Genomic DNA, 17,790 nt, shown 5'->3' with positions numbered 1-17,790 from the left:
GCCAGCCGCACCGGGCGCAACATCTGGGGGGGGCGCATCCGCAGTGTCACTCTGTCTGTCTGACTCTGACATACACAGTTCACACACTGTCTACGGCTGCCTCCATCTTTAGGCTGGGAGATGTCCAGCGTGGTCGCCCTATGGCTGAAAATGGCGGGGCGGGGCTGGACTGTGCCTCACCTGTCCATTGGTGTAGGGTGGGGTGGCGTTGCAAGCCAAGCCCCGCCTATGCCGCCTCTCCTCACTGCTCAGTCAGTTTAGCAGCGAGTAAGTCAGCAGCCTGGCGCTGTCACCGAGTGTTTTTTTTTTTTTTTAATCACCCGATTAGAGCCAGAGGCTCTAATAGGCTTCAAAAAAGGGTGGACCAAGGGCGCAGAGCAGTGCGCCCCGAGCCCACCCATTGTGTGACAATAGCGAATTAAAATTCGCTATTGTCACATGGATCCTCCTCCTGGCCAGTCAGGAACCGGGTCAGAGACCCGCTTCCTGATTGGCCGAAAGGCGAACTCATGACGTTGGCCGAGGAGGAGGTGGGAGGACTCGAGGAGAGGCGGGGAACTGAGGAGAAGCTGCCGCTGCAGGTAAGTCTCTCTGCATTGAAGGGGGCACGCTAGTCACTCTGCATTGAAACGGGGCACGATGATCTCTCTGCATTGAAAGGGGGCACGCTGGTCATTCTGCATTGAAAGGGGGCACGCTGGTCATGCTGCATTGAAAGGGGGCACGCTGGTCATGCTGCATTGAAAGGGGGCACGCTGGTCATTCTGCATTGAAAGGGGGCACGCTGGTCATTCTGCATTGAAAGGGGGCACGCTGGTCTCTCTGCATTGAAAGGGGGCACGCTGGTCATTCTGCATTGAAAGGGGGCACACTGGTCATTCTGCATTAAAAGGGGGCACGCTGGTCATTCTGCATTGAAAGGGGGCACACTGGTCATTCTGCATTAAAAGGGGGCACGCTGGTCATTCTGCATTGAAAGGGGGCACGCTGGTCATTCTGCATTGAAAGGGAGCACGCTGGTCTCTCTGCATTGAAAGGGGGCACGCTGGTAATTTAAACTTGTATTTAGATGCATTTTACTTTAATTACATCAGTATTTTCATAACAAACAATACATGTGCTTAGAGGGTAAGGGTTTCTTTAACTAATCTAGTGGAAGAGACTCGAGTGCTAAAATCCCGCGGGTTAGGGGGCGCAAATTACTTGCCTTGCCCCGGGTGCTGACAACCCACGCTACGCCCCTGTCTGACGTGAAAACTGCATCACATGCTCCTAGAACCCTAGAAGGATGTGATAATAACAGGGGGCTCTGCCAGGGAAACTAAGAATTTAGGGAACATGCAGAACGTTGAGTATCTGTAGGTGTAGGGTTTTTCCTTTAAGAGAACTCTAAATTAGCAAAATGACAGGTGTTCTTAAAGCCGAACTCCAGGCAGATATAAAACACCAAATTATTATAAATATGTTTATTTTGATACATAACTACCTGAATTGGACCTGGTATTAACCTTTTCTCACTCTCTGCACAACAACACTCAAATTAGAAGTGGGAGGGGCTACCCTGTGAGCCAATCAGGTGTGTTACAGTGAACATTTGCTGACTAAGACCAGATAGGAGTAGATTGAGATGACCTCACTAATCTTCTAGTGCTGCTTTACTGCCCAATCACAGGCTGAGGATAGGGTGGGGACCAGGCTGATTTGCCTCCTGGCCAAACCACCTGTATTGGCTCCCCACCACCTTAGAATAGAGTTTTGGCTGGAGTTCAGTGTACTTGCTTGTAGTTTCCAGTCCATTATTTCACAGAAAGTTCCACCGGTACGTTTAAACTATTGGCACTTTTCCACTGCAAGTACCGGCTCGGCTCTACTCGGCCCTGCTTGGCCCTGCTTGGCCCGGTTTGCTTTTCCACTGCTGGTACCGCATGGTATGGTGTTGGAACGGTTTCGGTTCGGTACGGTATGGTTTGCTTTTCCACTAAAGTAGTACTAAAGTTAAGTGGGTGGGATAACAACGGGGCGGGTGGGATTCTCTGACCAATCAGTGGCTAGTAGTGACTGCATGCAAAGGATTGTGGGATATGGTACCGGGTATTGTACCTCTTGGAACCACAATCGAGGTGGTACTGTTTTTGAGAGCCGTACCGTTCGGTTCCATGCAGTGGAAAAGCGCCGCCGTACCGTACCGTTCCTACACCATACCATGCGGTACCAGCAGTGGAAAAGCACAAAAGCGAGCCGAACCGTTCGGTTCCATGCAGTGGAAAAGCCATAACTATCCAAGGATGTAGACCTTCCCAGCCATGTTTTCTGTTCTGAGACCTTGACTTCTCCTCCCTTCACCTATGACGTCCTTATGTTGTTACAGACTTACGAATCAATGAAAGAAAACCTTGGAGCCTCTGTGTTTTCTGTGAAATTGGTACAGGATGTCTTTGAAGCAGGAAAAGAAGCCGTGATAGGATTCTTGGAAAGTCTCTACATTCTACATACCAGTCACCCTCATCACAATTTACTTTCAGTGCTTTGGGAAATGCAGAATGTGGAAAGTAGCGTATTATTATGAACTCGTTTATAATATATGTATGATAAAATGTATCTCAAGCCATAACTTTTTCTTTTTTTTTTTAGTTTTGGATTTGGTGGTGAGAAATTAGAACCCCTCTTCAGTTTTTATTGTTGTCTGCATCCCTACTAGAAATAGTATGCTCTGTGTTTGCTACCATTGCCACCAGGGCTGAAAAAGAGGGACATTCCAAAAATATTCAATTTTTACCAGAACAGGAGTGGAGGGGAAATCATCCACAACAGAGACGCTTGTCCTGGTGACAATTGTTTAGGAGTCTCTCGTTGGATAGATTTCCTGTTGCATCTACAGAACAGGAAGTGGAGCAAAATCTTTTCAATGAGACACGTTGCAATAATATGTGCCTTTATTATCAGCCTGAAGTTCAGCTTTATTGATTCTGTAAGTGATTGTTATTGTATTGTTATTTGTATAGTGTGCCAACAGTTTGCATAGTGCTTTACAATATAAAGGGAGACAGTACTAATACAATACAATATGATAGGGTTAGGTGAGCCCTGCTCACAGTAGCGAACCAACCGGGGGGGGGGGGGGGGGCGATCCGCCCCGGGTGCCGCACATTGGGGGGTGCCAGGGAGCCCCAGGGTGACACCCAGGGCCAGCGGCCGGACCAGGTGACACCAACCCTAGTAAAGCCACTGACAGTTACATGTATTTCTGTCCGGTGCCTCAGGTCAGTCGGCGCCATTTTTGCAGAGGAGGGGGGGCCTGGCCACCGGGGGGAGCAGAGGGAGGAGAATTCTTTCAGGTTTCGGGCCGCAGTGCGTGGAGGCGCTACACCGACGTCACTTGATGACATGTCGTCGCCTGCCCACCTGGGGGGGGCGGTGCCAGATATAGGATCCGCCCCGTGTGCCAAATGCCCTAGGTATGCCCCTGCCTGCTCATAAGAGCTTACAATCTAATAGGGAGGGGCAAGTGATACAAAAAGGTAATAACTGTGAGTAATGAGCTCATGGAACATTTAAAAGTTCAGTTGTTAGGTGGAGGTGAGATAGGCTTCCCTGAAGAGATGAGTTTTCACGGATCTCCTAAAGGTGGATAGAGTAGAAGATAACAGATTGGGGTTGAGAGTTCCAGAGGATTGAGGTGGAGAGTTCCAGAGGATGGGAAAGGCTCTGGAGAAATCCTGGAGATGAGCATGGGAGGAAGAAACAAGAGACCCAGAGAGTAGGAGGTCTTAGGCGGAGCAGAGAGGACAGTTTGGGATGGTATATTAGGACAAGATTGGTGATGTATCTGGGGGTAGGGTTGTGAATGGCTGTTAGTATTTTGAGCTGTATTCGTTAGGCAATGCAAACCCAATGGCGGGATTGGCAGAGAGGGGTAGCAGACACTGAGCGGTTGGTAGGGTAGATGATTCTGGCAGCAGCTTTTATGACTAAAGAGGGGATAGCTTATGGATAGGTAGACCAATGAGAAGAGAGTTATTAGAGTCAAGACGGTAGATAAGGGAGCCCGTGAGTAGCTTGGTTTGTGATTGACAATCATCAATGGAGAACAGTCAACACTAAGACCCCAGTCTACTCCTACTCTACTCATTTCTGTAAATCTTTGCACAGTTCTGTGATTAATCGACATTTTTTTTTTGCCTATGATTTTTTCCTTTTTAGTAAAGACATTGAAGGAACAAATAATAGTGGATGAAAACGGACACCCACTGGATTCAGAAATAAGAGGTGAGTGATTCAGCAGCTACAATGGAGGGAAAGAACAACAAACCATAAGGGAATAGGTGAATGAATGGATGGACGGATAGAAAGGCCAAAAAAAAGGGGGATGGAGGTGGGATGGGAAAGGGTAATGGCAAACTCCATTACTAACTTTGAATGTCTAAGTTTTGCCTGCTGAAACAATCTACAGGCATACCCCACTTTTAAGTACACAATGGGACCAGAGCATGTATGTAAAACGCAAATGTACTTAAAGTGAAGCAATACCTTTTTTCATTTCTCAATGCATGTTAATACACTAGCTCCATAGGAAATCTTGGTCAGCTTGACATGGCACTGCTCCCAAACCATAAGTGACAAGGACACCAAGCTTGGGGAGCATGTTAAGGGGATCCAGGACTATGACATGGTGAACAAATGTCCATTTTTCAGAATATATGGTATTGTTTTATCCACAGCCGATTATTATCTGTCTTAAGCACTCCCATTATTACTTTAATTGGCTGTAACGTTGATTGGACATGCCCCTTTTTCATCCCAGTTCATATAAATCAGACTCCTTCCTTGTTTACCCGTACCTACACTTGAGAAAAGAGCGCGCATGCCGTTGTGAGCTTGGCGCATGCTCTGAAACGCGTACTGTCATCTTCTCGGCCCCGGTGATGTCACGCGGTGCACGCTGCGTTCCAGCTTGGTTCCTGGAAACAGCCGAACCCGGAAGTCGCATAGCCGGCCTCTCTGTCTCCCGGCTTCATCCCCTTGGCTGCAATTACCCTTACATCTCCTGATGCTTTTTTCTTCATATGTTTACACAGTAATCTGCCGTAGGAATGAAATACATGAGACACTCTAGAGTCACATTGTAAGGATATAAACAAAAGCATGGTTGGCATTTTAATATGAAAATTGATTTACATCACTGTATTTTGTGTATACAGAAATCCAAGACAAGCACAAGCAAAATCTGCTGGATACGACTCAGAATTTAGTGGAATGTACGCCACCAGGAACCACCCTGAGAAGTCAACATTTTCCCATTTCAGAACGTTTTGTCAATCTGGTTGTTGTGTCCACAGATCAACTTAGACATCGTACTCAGCATGAGCTAATAGAGACTGGGGAAAAACATGAAAGCTACTTGTGTAAGACTCAAAGAGCATTGGAACGTGTTTCTCCTAAAAGGCTCTTCAGCTGGTGCCGTAAAATAAAACAAGTTCCGAATGTGATCATGATTAGCGGTGTGCCTGGAGTAGGGAAGACCACCCTAATGCAGAAGTTTGTCTGTGATTGGGTGAGGGGAGAGCTCTATCAGAGATTTTCTTTTGTTTTCTTCTTCAAATTCCGAGAGCTCAACCGACTGGAAGAAGTCAGCTTGGAGGAGATGATCCTTCACCAGTATCCATATCTTAGTCCTCAGCTTGAAAATATCTTAAAAGCTCCAGAACAGCTCTTATTTATATTTGATGGCTTAGATGAAAGTCGCCACCAATTGGACTTTGCACACAGACCTTCAAACACCAACACAAAGCAGAAGCAAGGCCTTGGTGAGATGTTGGTTGACTTGTTGAGTCAATCCCTTCTTAAGGGTTGCTCTGTGTTGGTAACCAGTAGACCAGCCAAACTGGTCTCCATTGATACTGACATTTTTCAGCTATTTTGTGAGATCATGGGATTTTTTCATGAAGAAAGGAAGATGTACTTTGAGCAATTTTTTGTTGATGATAAAAAGTTGGCCTTACAGGCTTTTAACTACGTGAGGGACAATGAAGCTCTGTATACTTTCTGTTACATCCCGTCATATTGCTGGATCATCTGCACAGTGTTATCAATGTGCTTCAAATCTCAACAAACAAACTGCAATCAGTCAGAATTATTTTTGCCAAAAACAGTGACGCAACTCTTCGTAATTTTCATCAGCAACATTCTAACCAATCATTCCCAGGAGATAGAGACGGAGAAAGCCAAGAAAATCCTGAAGGCTGTTGGATGGTTGGCAGAGTATGGGGTGATGAACCGCCTCATTGTGTTTGACAAACGAGATTTGGAATCACTTACTGTTGAGACATCATTGCATCTCTTTACAAGTTTTATGGTAGAATCCAAACAACCTCCTTATGTAAACTATTCCTTCTTACATCTTACTGTTCAGGAGTTCATGGCGGCTTTGGTCCATCATGTTGACTATAAACCTGAAAAATTACAGGAAGTATTTAAAGAATCAAAGTCTCCTCAAGATGGGCATGCTGAAATATTTCTTCGTTTCCTTGTTGGTCTGACCGATGGCTCCACCAAGGCTCTTCTAAAACATTCATCCCTCCACCCAGGCATTTCCAAAATGTTCAATTTTAACGATGAAGCTTGCACAAATGTCATCACCTGGCTACATAGCCTCTCCCAATTAGTTCATAAGACATCAAAGGATGCTTTGGAAAGGAGGAAGACTTTAAATATTTTCAACTACCTTTTTGAATCTCGAAATAAAGAACTAATGTCCAAAATTCTTGGGGAAAACCTAAAAATAGATTTTTCAAGATTCAACCTGACGCCCCTTGACTGCATGGTGTTGGCTTACATTTTAAAATCATGCAAAGAACCTGAAAGCCTTGATCTAGAGAAAAGTTACCTTGAAACAGAATGCTGGGAGAGACTGTCCCCAGGTCTTCACGCGGTGCAGACGCTTCGGTGGGTAAATCGTTTTTTTATATTTGTAAGTGAAATAAATATTTATCTATATTATTATGTGTTATTAAGGTGGATCCAAACTCAATTACCTTGCTGCTTTGTTGTCACCTGGCATCTTTCCTGAGGTATGCCAAGAAGGAGGATGCATGTCTCTTCTGCAATAATGAGCCTACCTAACCACATTTTTTTTTTTTACTTTTCTAGTTTAATTCTGCTGTAAAGAAATATTAAATCTTAAAGCGGAGTTCCACTCTAAATTTACACTTACCTCCATCCGGGTCACCTGAAAAACAAATGGATAATCGCAATTTTTTTTTTTTTTTACTTACCTTGTAGAGAACATTTACTTACCTTACTTCCTTCTTCCTCCCCTTGGCGGCCACGGCGATTCGTCACTTCCTGGCTTTTGCAATGATTCCTGGGAGCTGAACGTCATCGCTCCCAGGAATCATTGCGCCTGCACCGGCCCTGACGTCAGTTCCGGGGCGCGCGCGTCATTCCCTTCTAAACAGCTTCTGGGCATGCCCGGAAGCTGTGGAGGGATGACGCGCGCGGCCCGGAAGTGACGGCTGGGCCGGTGCAGTGCATCGTGGGACCGAAGAAGAAGGAAGAGGACGGAAGAGGACGCGGAAGAGGATCGCGCTGGCTTCAAGATGCCCACACCTGAGGTGGCAGCGCTGGACAAGACATTTTCAAGGTAAGTATTTCTCCCAAAAGGTAAGTGCAACCCGGGACAGATCAGAGGCTAGCCATTGTGGAATGTGCTAGCCCTGACTGTCCCGGGGGTATTTTTATTAAAAAATGTATAACCAGGGTGGAACTCCACTTTAAGCCTAGTACACACGCAACGAATTTCAGCTGACTGGTCGTACGTCTTTTGTCCAGAGTTGTGTTTTGTTGGTTGGAATGTGCCTAGACTGCACACGAATTTTCCCGCACGACAAAATTCTACTTCAGAAGTGATGTCATGTGTTGGTTTGCTTTCTTTGTGTTCTTTCTTCTCTGAGCATGCCCAGTCTTGCTCATAAGATTTTTCCCTGTGGAAATCTGTACTTACTGCACGAAAATTGGACGTGTTTTGACGGAGGACAAAAATTTTATAGCCTGCACACCAGAATTTTTTCGGCCGAAAAGTCGGAGTCGGTTGTCGGAAGCATCATACTAACAAGCCGAAAATCGGCAGATCGGTCGTCGGACGAAAATTCCGGGCTGAATTTCGACTCGTGTGTACGGGGCTTTAGTTTGGAGATTTGATTTTTGTAGAAGCCATTTGTTTGCATTATCCGTTGACTTCTGCTATTGGCTCTGGTGTTGAGTTCTTTCCATTGGAAATCTCAGCCTGGGCCCCAATCACAGTTATTTGGATGGTCAAGAAAGAAAGTCTACATTGGAAAGTCAAGAAAGGGAGTCTTGGAAGGTCAAGAAATGGAGCTGCATTCAATGAGGTTGTGGAAGGGCAGCTTTCCTTTCCAAAAAAGATTTTGATCGGCTGGGAATTAACAAAACAAAAAAGAACCAATCCAAACTTTTTTTTTTGTTTTTGAGATGGGGGACAAAGTTAGAATCTCTGTCATGTTTATGTTTTTTTGTGTTCTGTGGGATTTCTGGCTAGATTGTTGTCCTGATGATACAGCAGCCAAACCCTGCCCAATATATGAAAAGATCTCATTCTTCCAGGAAATTTCTTTATTGTTGTCTGTAACTTCGTAAAAGATATTTTCCTTATTTTCTATCTTGGTGACACAACAGTGAGTGAGGGGTAATCTTCCCAATGTGTACACAGCAAAACATGACAGATCCTTCCACTACGTGCGTTTCATTTTACTGCAATTCATTTTCGCTTAAAATTTAATTTTAGGAAATTCAGATGTTTACAGATCTCTGAATGGACAAAGTAAAGAATATCAACGAATCTGAAAAAGTTAAAACAAAATTAACGAATGCATTATTTTTTTTTTTATAAATTCTTTTATTGAGAAAAACATATAAGGCATGTCACAACTCCAACAGAGAAATACAGTGAACAATATCAAGAGAGAGTAAGATACATAGTCAAAATCCCAGTACAAAAAATATATATAAGCTAACATGTCGATAAAAGACTGGGATGAGAATAAGGCTAACAGAAGGTAAACAACTCCAAGGAGGCATTCCCCTGAGAGTGCGCTGGAGAGAAACGTCTAGTGCAAAATACAGGACATTGGGGGTCATTGACCGCGCTTGGGTAATTCCTGGCACCCTCCGGCATCTATCACATGGCCGGCTACAGGTGCACATGGGAAAATACCCACATATTTTCCATACATCTCAGCGGCCACTAAGGGGAGCAATATAGATAATCTCTCCGGGATTGGGAGCAAACAGATACTCCGAGAAACATGCACAAAAGTGAAGCTTAGAAATTAGTTAGAGAGCGACGAGGAAAGTCCAGTCTGCGACCTCTGAAGACAGGGCAGACTGGATGCAGTAGGGACAAAGGAGGAGGAGGAGAACAGCAAAGGGGAAGTAGAAGGGGACTGGAGGAGAGAATGCATTATTTTAATTTGTTTCATTCAGGTGACGTCTCATGATGTCATAGTAGTCTGGGTCCATGTGGAAATTCAATTTTCAAATTTGTTTGATAATTTGGATTTCATGGTTCCAAATTTTGTTCCATTTGTTAATTTGGATGCACATGATGCCAGTCGATATTGTCCAATCAGCTCATGCCATTTCTCTTGGCGCTTTGGACTAGCGCCTTAAAATATCTAAAGGGGTGGGGGAGCAAATGTCCTAAATGGGGTCATGTACAAACTCATTCTAACTCTATCTAAAATAAACATATCTGGCTTGGGTTTACATAGTTTATAAGGTTAAAAAAAAGAGGCAGGTCTATCCAGTGATGAACCAACGATGGTTAGGCTTTGAATGTATAAAAGTAGGCTTAAAATATTTGGAGCTGGAGTCCTAACACTAAAATGTTTTTTCTTATTCTTAAATCTATCTTAATAGACTGAATTTGAATGAAATGAAGAATGAGGACATCTGTTTTATAGCTAAGGCGTTAGCTCATCCTGATTGCAGAATCCAGAATCTCAGGTAACCTACAACTTGGAGAAACTAAAATATTTTTGAAAAATTAGAATTGTGTGATATCTCTCTTCTTTATAGATCTGAGCACTGACTTGTCTCTCCTTAGATTTGGTTTGGGTTAAAAAAATATTGAGATGTTGGCCATAACCAGGCAGACTGAGGCCCCCTCGATGGAGGAACAAGAAAGACATCTATAGATTTCCCCATCTACACTTAACAGCATGGGTGGAGGAATCTCCCCTGCAGGCTGTTTTATTTACCAGCTGTTTTCAGAATATCTAAACAGTGGTTGCAGCTGATTGGCTGCAGTTACTGCTCAGCCATCAATTTACCACCCAATTTTCACACTAAAGAATGCGGGGCAGAGTGGTGCCGATAGCGGCATCTATGGCTCAAATTTCATCCGGTTCTTCATGAACTAGATAAAATTCACTTTATGTATTGTCAGCTTAAGGGTCCTTATTATAATGCAGTGGTAAGGCCTTACCTGGAGGAGGATATCCCTGTCATGTGAGCTGTTCGTCATGTGCAGAACCGCACCTCTGATCTATGAGTTCTCTATGGAATGGTAATCAGAAACAACTCAATAAAACACCACTGGTTCCCATGAAGCTCATGGTATGGAGTAAACCTTGTGGTGGACAAAATTGGGGTTTGGGAACCACTTTATTTCTTGGGTGCATTTCCTTTATCATGACCCACAAGCCTCTATCCACATGTTGGATAGGACTTCTCAGCCGTTCACTCTTGGAAGGGGTACCAGAGAGGGTTGACACCTATCGCCATGACTATTTGCTTTTGCCACCGAGCCACTAGCTGATTTCATGAGGACTAGCCTCTTCATTACAGGATTCAGGTATGATGATATCCATGAAAAGATTATATTGTATACAGGTGACATGCTTTTAATGTTAGGAGATACAACCTCTTCACTGTAGGGGGTTATGACCACCATTTCGTACTTCGGGCAATACTCTGGGTTAACTATTAATTGGACCAAATCTGTGCTGCTCCTTTTGGACAGTGATGACACACAATCAGTAGCCCTCTCCTGCCCCATACCTATCACACCCACATTGAAATATTTGGGAATTCACATCACTTCCTCTCTGCTTGAGTATGGGTGGCTAAATATCTCCCCTTTACTGTTCCAGTTCAGAGATAAAATTACAATTTGGACCAGCTTAAAGTTGTCAGTAGCGCCTAAGGCAAATTGAATTAAGTTGATACTAATGCCACTACGTCTCTACCTGTTACATAGTTCGCCTACCATAATTCCCCTAAAAAATCTTTAGAGTGTTGAATTTGATATTTTGTTCTTTGCTTTGGGGTAACCGCCCACCAAGAATTTAGTTAGAGCAACTGCAGCACCCTAAGGAGGGGGGAAGGCCTTGCGCATACCAACACTTGGCTCTATTATGTGGTAACCCAACTACAGCACTTCATTGGTTCTGTTATTTCGAATCCGTCTCCCCAGCAAACTCTGACCATGATCCGTATCTTGCTTTCCCATACTCGGAGGGAGTCAGTCTCTGAGGGCCTTGAGGCTTTGGTATTTTCAAAACCTAATTGACTATTTGCGATGTATAACCTTATAACCTCCGAAAGTATAAAAAAATACCAAGCATTTACAACTATGTGAAGATGGCAAAACTACAACAGGGTGCCCCCTGGAATTCACATGGGATATGATAAATGTCACAATTTTTTTAAGGATGGTGTATTGTATGCAGTGGCTGTACTAGTTTTGTTTTTTTCAGGCTAAGAACATTTTATGCAACTTCAGAAAAATACCTGTTGATCCTGCCAGAAATCCAATGTCCTAGTAACTTCCCGTGCACTTAAAGTGGTTGCAAACTCCTGAACGTGATTTTTACCTACCATTTAGGTGATAATCCAGTGAGCAGCAGCTGGTGAAGTCACCAGAATATGCATGTGATGTCACCAGCGGCATACCCGTACTGTTTTTTCAGAGCTGTGTGCTACGGCCGAGACTCCTGTGCCTCTGCAGTACTGATAGCGTGCTGCTTGAGTGCTTTGTTTTATGGTAAGTCTTTAATAATGTTCTAGTCTGCAATGCAGACTAGCACATTATGGCTTTACCTTGCAGGGAGAAAGTTTTTTTTGTTGTAAGTTTAGTACCGCTTTAACTAAAGTCTCAAGTAATCTTATCAGCATTCCCAGCTGGCTTACGTATACGACCTATATAATGACCTATATAATAGAGTTGAAAAGAGAGAGAAGTGTTAGAAGTCCAAATCAGGAGAGCAGCCTAGGGTGACTTCGTCTATAGATACAGCACAGTTAGTGAATGTTGTAACTCTAGGACAGGAATTATGTTACCAGCAGGATCACCAGGTGAAATTAAAGAATAAATGGCCTGAAAAAAGAAAACGAATGTCGCCACCACATCTAAAAACTGCTAAGTAACAATATATTAAATTTTCTTTTGAGTTTTGGGTTTACCTTTTAAGGCAAGTTAAATTTTTTTTTTTATCGTATCAAAATCATTCATTTAATTTTCAGTAATTTACTTTTTTGTCATCTACAGTTTGACTAATAATGATTTCACCAGCAAGTGCTGCTCTACCTTGGCCTCTGCACTCTATAAAAACATTTCCCTGATGTTTCTGGACTTGACTTTTAACAATCTGACGGGTCCCCACTTCAGTGACCTTATTGCTGCTCTGTCCAGTCCAACGTGTAGGGTAAAGCATCTTGAGTGAGTATACAAACTTAAAAAGGACCCCCCCCCCCTCCCACAGAACCATCAATGCCCATGTGACTTTCTTTTTATTTTCACAGGTTTTCATTCTTCCTCTGTGATATCAAGGTTTCCGCACCTCCATTTTTGTCATAGTGTGCATGAATGAGATAGAGTGCATGACATCATGTGTCACATGTGTGCATGCCATATTGCATCATATGTATCTGTTTAAAAAAAAGAAACCTTGTGGAGAAAGGTTATTTTAAAACCAACAAATTAGTGTAATTTTGCAAGCGCATGTGCAAGATGAGGTGCATGATGCCATGCCCAAATGAGGAAGATGTCATCAATGTAGCGCATCCAGCACTAAAATCCTGAGCATGTGTAGTGTGACAGTACTGTGATGTCTTGCAGGATCTTACTGTTTAGGTAGGAGATCTCATTGAAGGCAATGGTGATGTGGCCTTCCCCAAGAGTATTTGTGTAACTGGAGCTACGTTACCATTGCCTTCGGCAAAAGCAAAAAGTGAAAATCAGAAAAGGTAAGTAAAATGTAGGTACTTATACTGCACCTGCTTTAAAAATATATATATATGATATAATGACTAGATATGAAATAATTTGTGTCTTTTATTCTGCCTTCTCTTTTAATTCAGACCCAAATTGAAAATAAATAAATAAATAAAAGGCATAAAAGCAACATGGCTTCTTTTGTTATGTAATAAAACCTGTAACCTGCTGGTTTTCATTTTCTTTCAGGCTTTGTGCCCTCAAACTGACTCATGACGATTCCCAATGTTTGGTCTCCCTGAGTAACAACAAAAACCTTGAGTACCTCAATCTGAGCCATAATAGCATCACCGATGCGGGTTCAGGACACATAAAGGACCTCATAGAGAAATCCTCCAGCCTGAAAACGATCATGTGAGTAATGTGAACAAAGTCAACTGCCAATAGACTAACTGCAGTAACATAGGCTCCATGTACACGGGACGCTGGAAATGGCCGTTTATGAGCAGTTGGGCGTTTTTTTCAGAAGCCCCTGAACCCATCTACATTTTACCTTATCTGTTCATGTACACCAGGTCGTTTACAGTCATTTGCAGGCAGTTGCGTTCAGGGACTTTTTTTTAGAACGCAATTATTTTGTTAAGTGTTTACCGGCGTTTCATACGCACAAACTCGTCCGAACGCGTCTGAATGCGTCTGAACGCGTCCAAACGCGATGACCCGCGTTTAGCGTTCGCGTTTTTCCATTTTAAAAGGGGAATCCTTTTTTTGACCTCTAGGAACGGTTCTAAATACAAACGCCCGCAAACGCCCGCTAAACGCCCGCTAAACGCGGGTACAAACGTGATTGAACGGACGTTTCAAACGTCCTAAAAATTCCAGCATTCAAAGGGACTTTTAACAACGTCCCGTGTACATGGAGCCTAAGGTTTTTCCCCTTCTTGTGCAACATCAAATTATTTTGCCCTGTAAGTAAAGAGCTAATCCACCATTTGCACTTTTTTGGAAATTTCAAACTAGGACAATTAAAATATTTTTTTAAAGTAGCAATTATTGACTGAGGTATTTCTGTGCATGATCCAAAAGTAGCCACCACCCTTTTGGGGAATGTTCAGGCGAGGGCTGGGAACTTTTGGCCCTCTAGAAATTCAACCAAGGGGTTCTTTCATAGTAGGGACCAATTTTTGTAGGCTAAACTACGTAAAGTTTACTAAGGTGCTTCAGTAATTAGTGGCAATGGCGAATTCTGAATGTTTCCAAGGGGCAGGGTTCATCTCTACACATCTTTTCACGTCCTCTAGCACCAGCCTCCTTTGTAGCTCTCTGTGTTTGTTCAAATTACATCAGATCTATAATACTCAGTATGTCACTGACTGCATGCCCTGCTCTAATCAATGTCTCATTGGTGAAGTATCTCCAATTAGGGCCATCAGCCCAATATATCTTATTAGTACTGGCTAATAAGAACAAATTCCCCAATTCTCCCCAGCCAAGTCATCTCCTGTTTAAATACTTCTGGCATAATAAACACTCAAAATTTATTTCCATGGAGCATAAAGAACTGTAGCCCTGTAGGCAGGTGCAGTTTATTTTCTCCACTGCAGGTGGTGCTCAAATGCAGCGGCATCGCAGAGGAGTAGGAAGCCAAAAGGAACATGGTTTCTCTGTGGTTCTTGGGTCACATGGGCAGCGACACGGTTGATTGCGGGCCGCTCATATGACTCTGGCGAGAGAACCAGAGAATTATGAGCATTCATCCCATCAGGAGAGGCAGTGTCCAAAAAAAGAGAGTTTATTGAAGGTTCCAAGAAAGTCAACATATTTCTATGGTCTTCCCCCCAAAGCCACTACCGCGTAGTTTATGTGGCCTTGGCAGTAAAAGGATTTGTTTTGGGTAGCGTATAGAAGGGTTACATCCTCTATGGGGCTTTTATTGCTGTCTATGCCTACCTGGAGATTTACCCTTGCTCTTGGCCTTCTGGACCATTTTCACTGGCATAGAAAGTAATGAAACATTTTTCAGTTGTCACTGGAACACGAGGCAAAGAGAAAATCGTCCAATGAAGAACCTGTTCTGGAGACAACTGTCTAAAAAGAGGGAATCCTAATATTTTGGAAGGATACCTTCTTACTTCCTGCTGTATCTCCGGGACAGAAAGTGAAAGGAAATCTCCACAACTGGACAGTAGTTGATAAACTTTGAGGTGGGTATTGAGGAGCACTTAGAACAAAAGTTATCATTTTTTAAATGTTTATTGGTTAACAACATCAAGTAAGTGCCGGTTCACACTGCAGCGGCTCGACTTCGGCGCGACTTGCAAGGACTTCATAAAATGAATGTCTATGCAAGTCGCTCCAGGTCGCCCCGAAGTAGTACAGGACCCTTTTTCTAAGTCGGAGAGACTTGTGTCGCTCCTATTAGAACCGCTCCTGTACTACACAATGGACCGCGACGGTCCGCCACTTGTCAGGCTGACAAGTCGCCTGACAAGTCGTACTAGTGTGAACCGGCACTAAAGCCACTGTGTTTTGGGGGAAGGCCTTTCCTCAAAACACGTTGACTTCACTTGATTGATTTATAAATTGACTTCTAAGTGATATGAACTTTTATACTAAGTGCTCCTCAATACCCACCACAGAGTTTATCAACTGCTGAATGTCCTATTTATCACAGAGGTAGCAGCTTAGGACCAGAACAAGGTCAACCTAAACTACACTTTGATTATGTATGGGCTACTTGGAAGGCAGACTTACCCATTGTACATCCATGTTAACTAAGCCTTGCTTGTATTGACCCTGTGCCATCACACATCAGGCAGTTACGGGCTGGGGTGGCCCTTGACCAAGCCGTATTGCTTAAAGCGGAGTTCCACCCTGGAATTTTTTTTTTAAAATACCCCCGGGGCAGTCAGGGCTAGTGCATTCCACAATGGCTAGCCTCTGATCTGTCCCGGGTTGCACTTACCTGTTAGGACAAATACTTACCTTGAAAACGTCTTGTCCAGTGCTGCCATCTCAGATGTGGGCAGCTTGAAGCCAGCGAGATCCCCTTCTGCGTCTTCTTCCGCCTTCTTCGGTCCCACGATGCCCTGCGCCGGCCCCGCCGTCACTTCCGGTGCGCGCGCGTCATCCCTCTACAGCTTCTGGGCATGCCCAGAAGCTGTTTAGAAGGGGATGACGCGCGCGACCCGGAACTGACGTCGGGGCCGGTGCAGGCGCAATGATTCCTGGGAGCGATGACGTTCAGCTCCCAGGAATCATTGCAGAGCCAGGAAGTGACGACGGGCCGTGGCCGAGGAAGGAGGAAGAAGGAAGTAAGGTAAGTATATTTTCTTCGCTACAAGGTAAGTAAAAAAAAAAAAAAATATGCGATTATCCATTTCTTTTTCAGGTGACCCGGAGCGAGAAGATGGAGGTAAGTATTAAATTAGGGTGGAACTCCACTTTAAACTGCAGTAGAGGAAAGACAGGTCGGAACTTGGTGGTGGTACTGCCAAGATTAGAAAACTGAACAGTTACACATTTTTTTAGCAAGTATGACCGAATGCACAACTATTGGAAAAATATTTATTATCAGATTATTATTAGATCATATTGTGAGAATATAATATTTAATTACTATAATTATTATGAGAAATTACAGATTCAGGTATTAGCTATTGTTGCTTTTGACATATTTTTTTTTCCATTTGAAAACAATAAAAGAAATACATTTGGCCGCTCATTTGGAGTGAATCGCTGGATGTATCTACCTGGTCTTTAGATGTGGTTTCTATGGAACTGAAATGTTTTTGTCTTCGTCCCCTAGGGTTGGTGCCAATGGATTTTCTGAAGATGTTGTTAAGGAGCTGCAGGACCTTACAAGCACCCATCAAGGTCTCACAATTGATGTATGGAAAAGTCATGCTGAGAATGCAGCTCTTTCTGAAAATGTGACGAATGTATAATTGTTTTCATTGCAATATTTATTAAAAAGCACAGATATTGTACAATCTTTTTCTCCTTTTTTTTTTATTTTTTTTGGAGGGGGGAGGGGGGGATAATAAAGTTTGTTTAAGATAACAAGCTTTTGTCACCAGGGGAGGACTGGGCCAGGGGGCAGGGGGGCAATTGCCCCCTGGGCCGCTCTGATGCCCCATAAAAAGGCTGCACCGCTTTTGCCACAGACATGGCTATAGGATTCCTGGTGAAGAGAAGTAAAAAGTCCCCGCCACTGACCTACTGAGTGCGGGATAAAGACAAGGGCAGAGCCCAGGCCTCCCCCCCAGCATGGATGGTGTAAACTGTGTCTGAACAGAGGCCTGCTCCATGCCCCACTGGAGACTCTCCTTCCCGGCCAGCCCCGATCCAGCTGTCCCAGCTCCCCCCAACCGCCCCTGCTGGCCGGGTCAGGAACTCAGATTCCACCAGTGAGTAAAGAGTACCTGGAGCGGAGCTTCGGCCTGGAATGGGGGTCAGGAGGAGGTCGGGATGAGGGATAGTGGGAGCTAAGCCAATTCACTGCACCATGGGCTTCTGGTTTGTACTTGCCCCCCTGGGCCGAAGGTTGCCTGTCAGCC

At 43.9% G+C, this 17,790-nt stretch overlaps 1 protein-coding gene across 4 annotated transcripts in view; it reads left to right on the top strand.

The window, feature by feature from the left end:
- The window catches only part of LOC309543146 (NACHT, LRR and PYD domains-containing protein 12-like), a 35,186-nt gene extending 18,007 nt beyond the window's left edge, over positions 1-17,179 (top strand). For 3 of the 4 annotated variants that reach the window (XM_082242527.1, XM_082242528.1, XM_082242529.1), the window contains exons 4-10: positions 2,369-2,549; positions 4,201-4,266; positions 5,199-6,942; positions 9,934-10,020; positions 12,566-12,736; positions 13,481-13,645; positions 17,040-17,179. In XM_082242527.1, coding sequence (XP_082098653.1) covers positions 2,369-2,549; positions 4,201-4,266; positions 5,199-6,942; positions 9,934-10,020; positions 12,566-12,736; positions 13,481-13,645; positions 17,040-17,178 — 2,553 coding nt within the window. In that variant the 3' untranslated portion in view covers position 17,179. Of the gene's footprint in view, positions 1-2,368; positions 2,550-4,200; positions 4,267-5,198; positions 6,943-9,933; positions 10,021-12,565; positions 12,737-12,819; positions 12,953-13,480; positions 13,646-17,039 lie in introns of those variants that run through there. The other variant, XM_082242530.1, reaches the window with a different exon arrangement.
- The last annotated feature ends 611 nt before the right edge of the window (positions 17,180-17,790 follow it).

Source organism: Pelophylax lessonae, assembly GCF_965119305.1.
Source record: "Pelophylax lessonae genome assembly, chromosome: 13".
Lineage (NCBI taxonomy): Eukaryota > Metazoa > Chordata > Amphibia > Anura > Ranidae > Pelophylax > Pelophylax lessonae.
The sequence above is the reverse complement of the archived record's forward strand: the minus strand, read 5'-3'. Positions and strand labels throughout refer to the sequence as shown.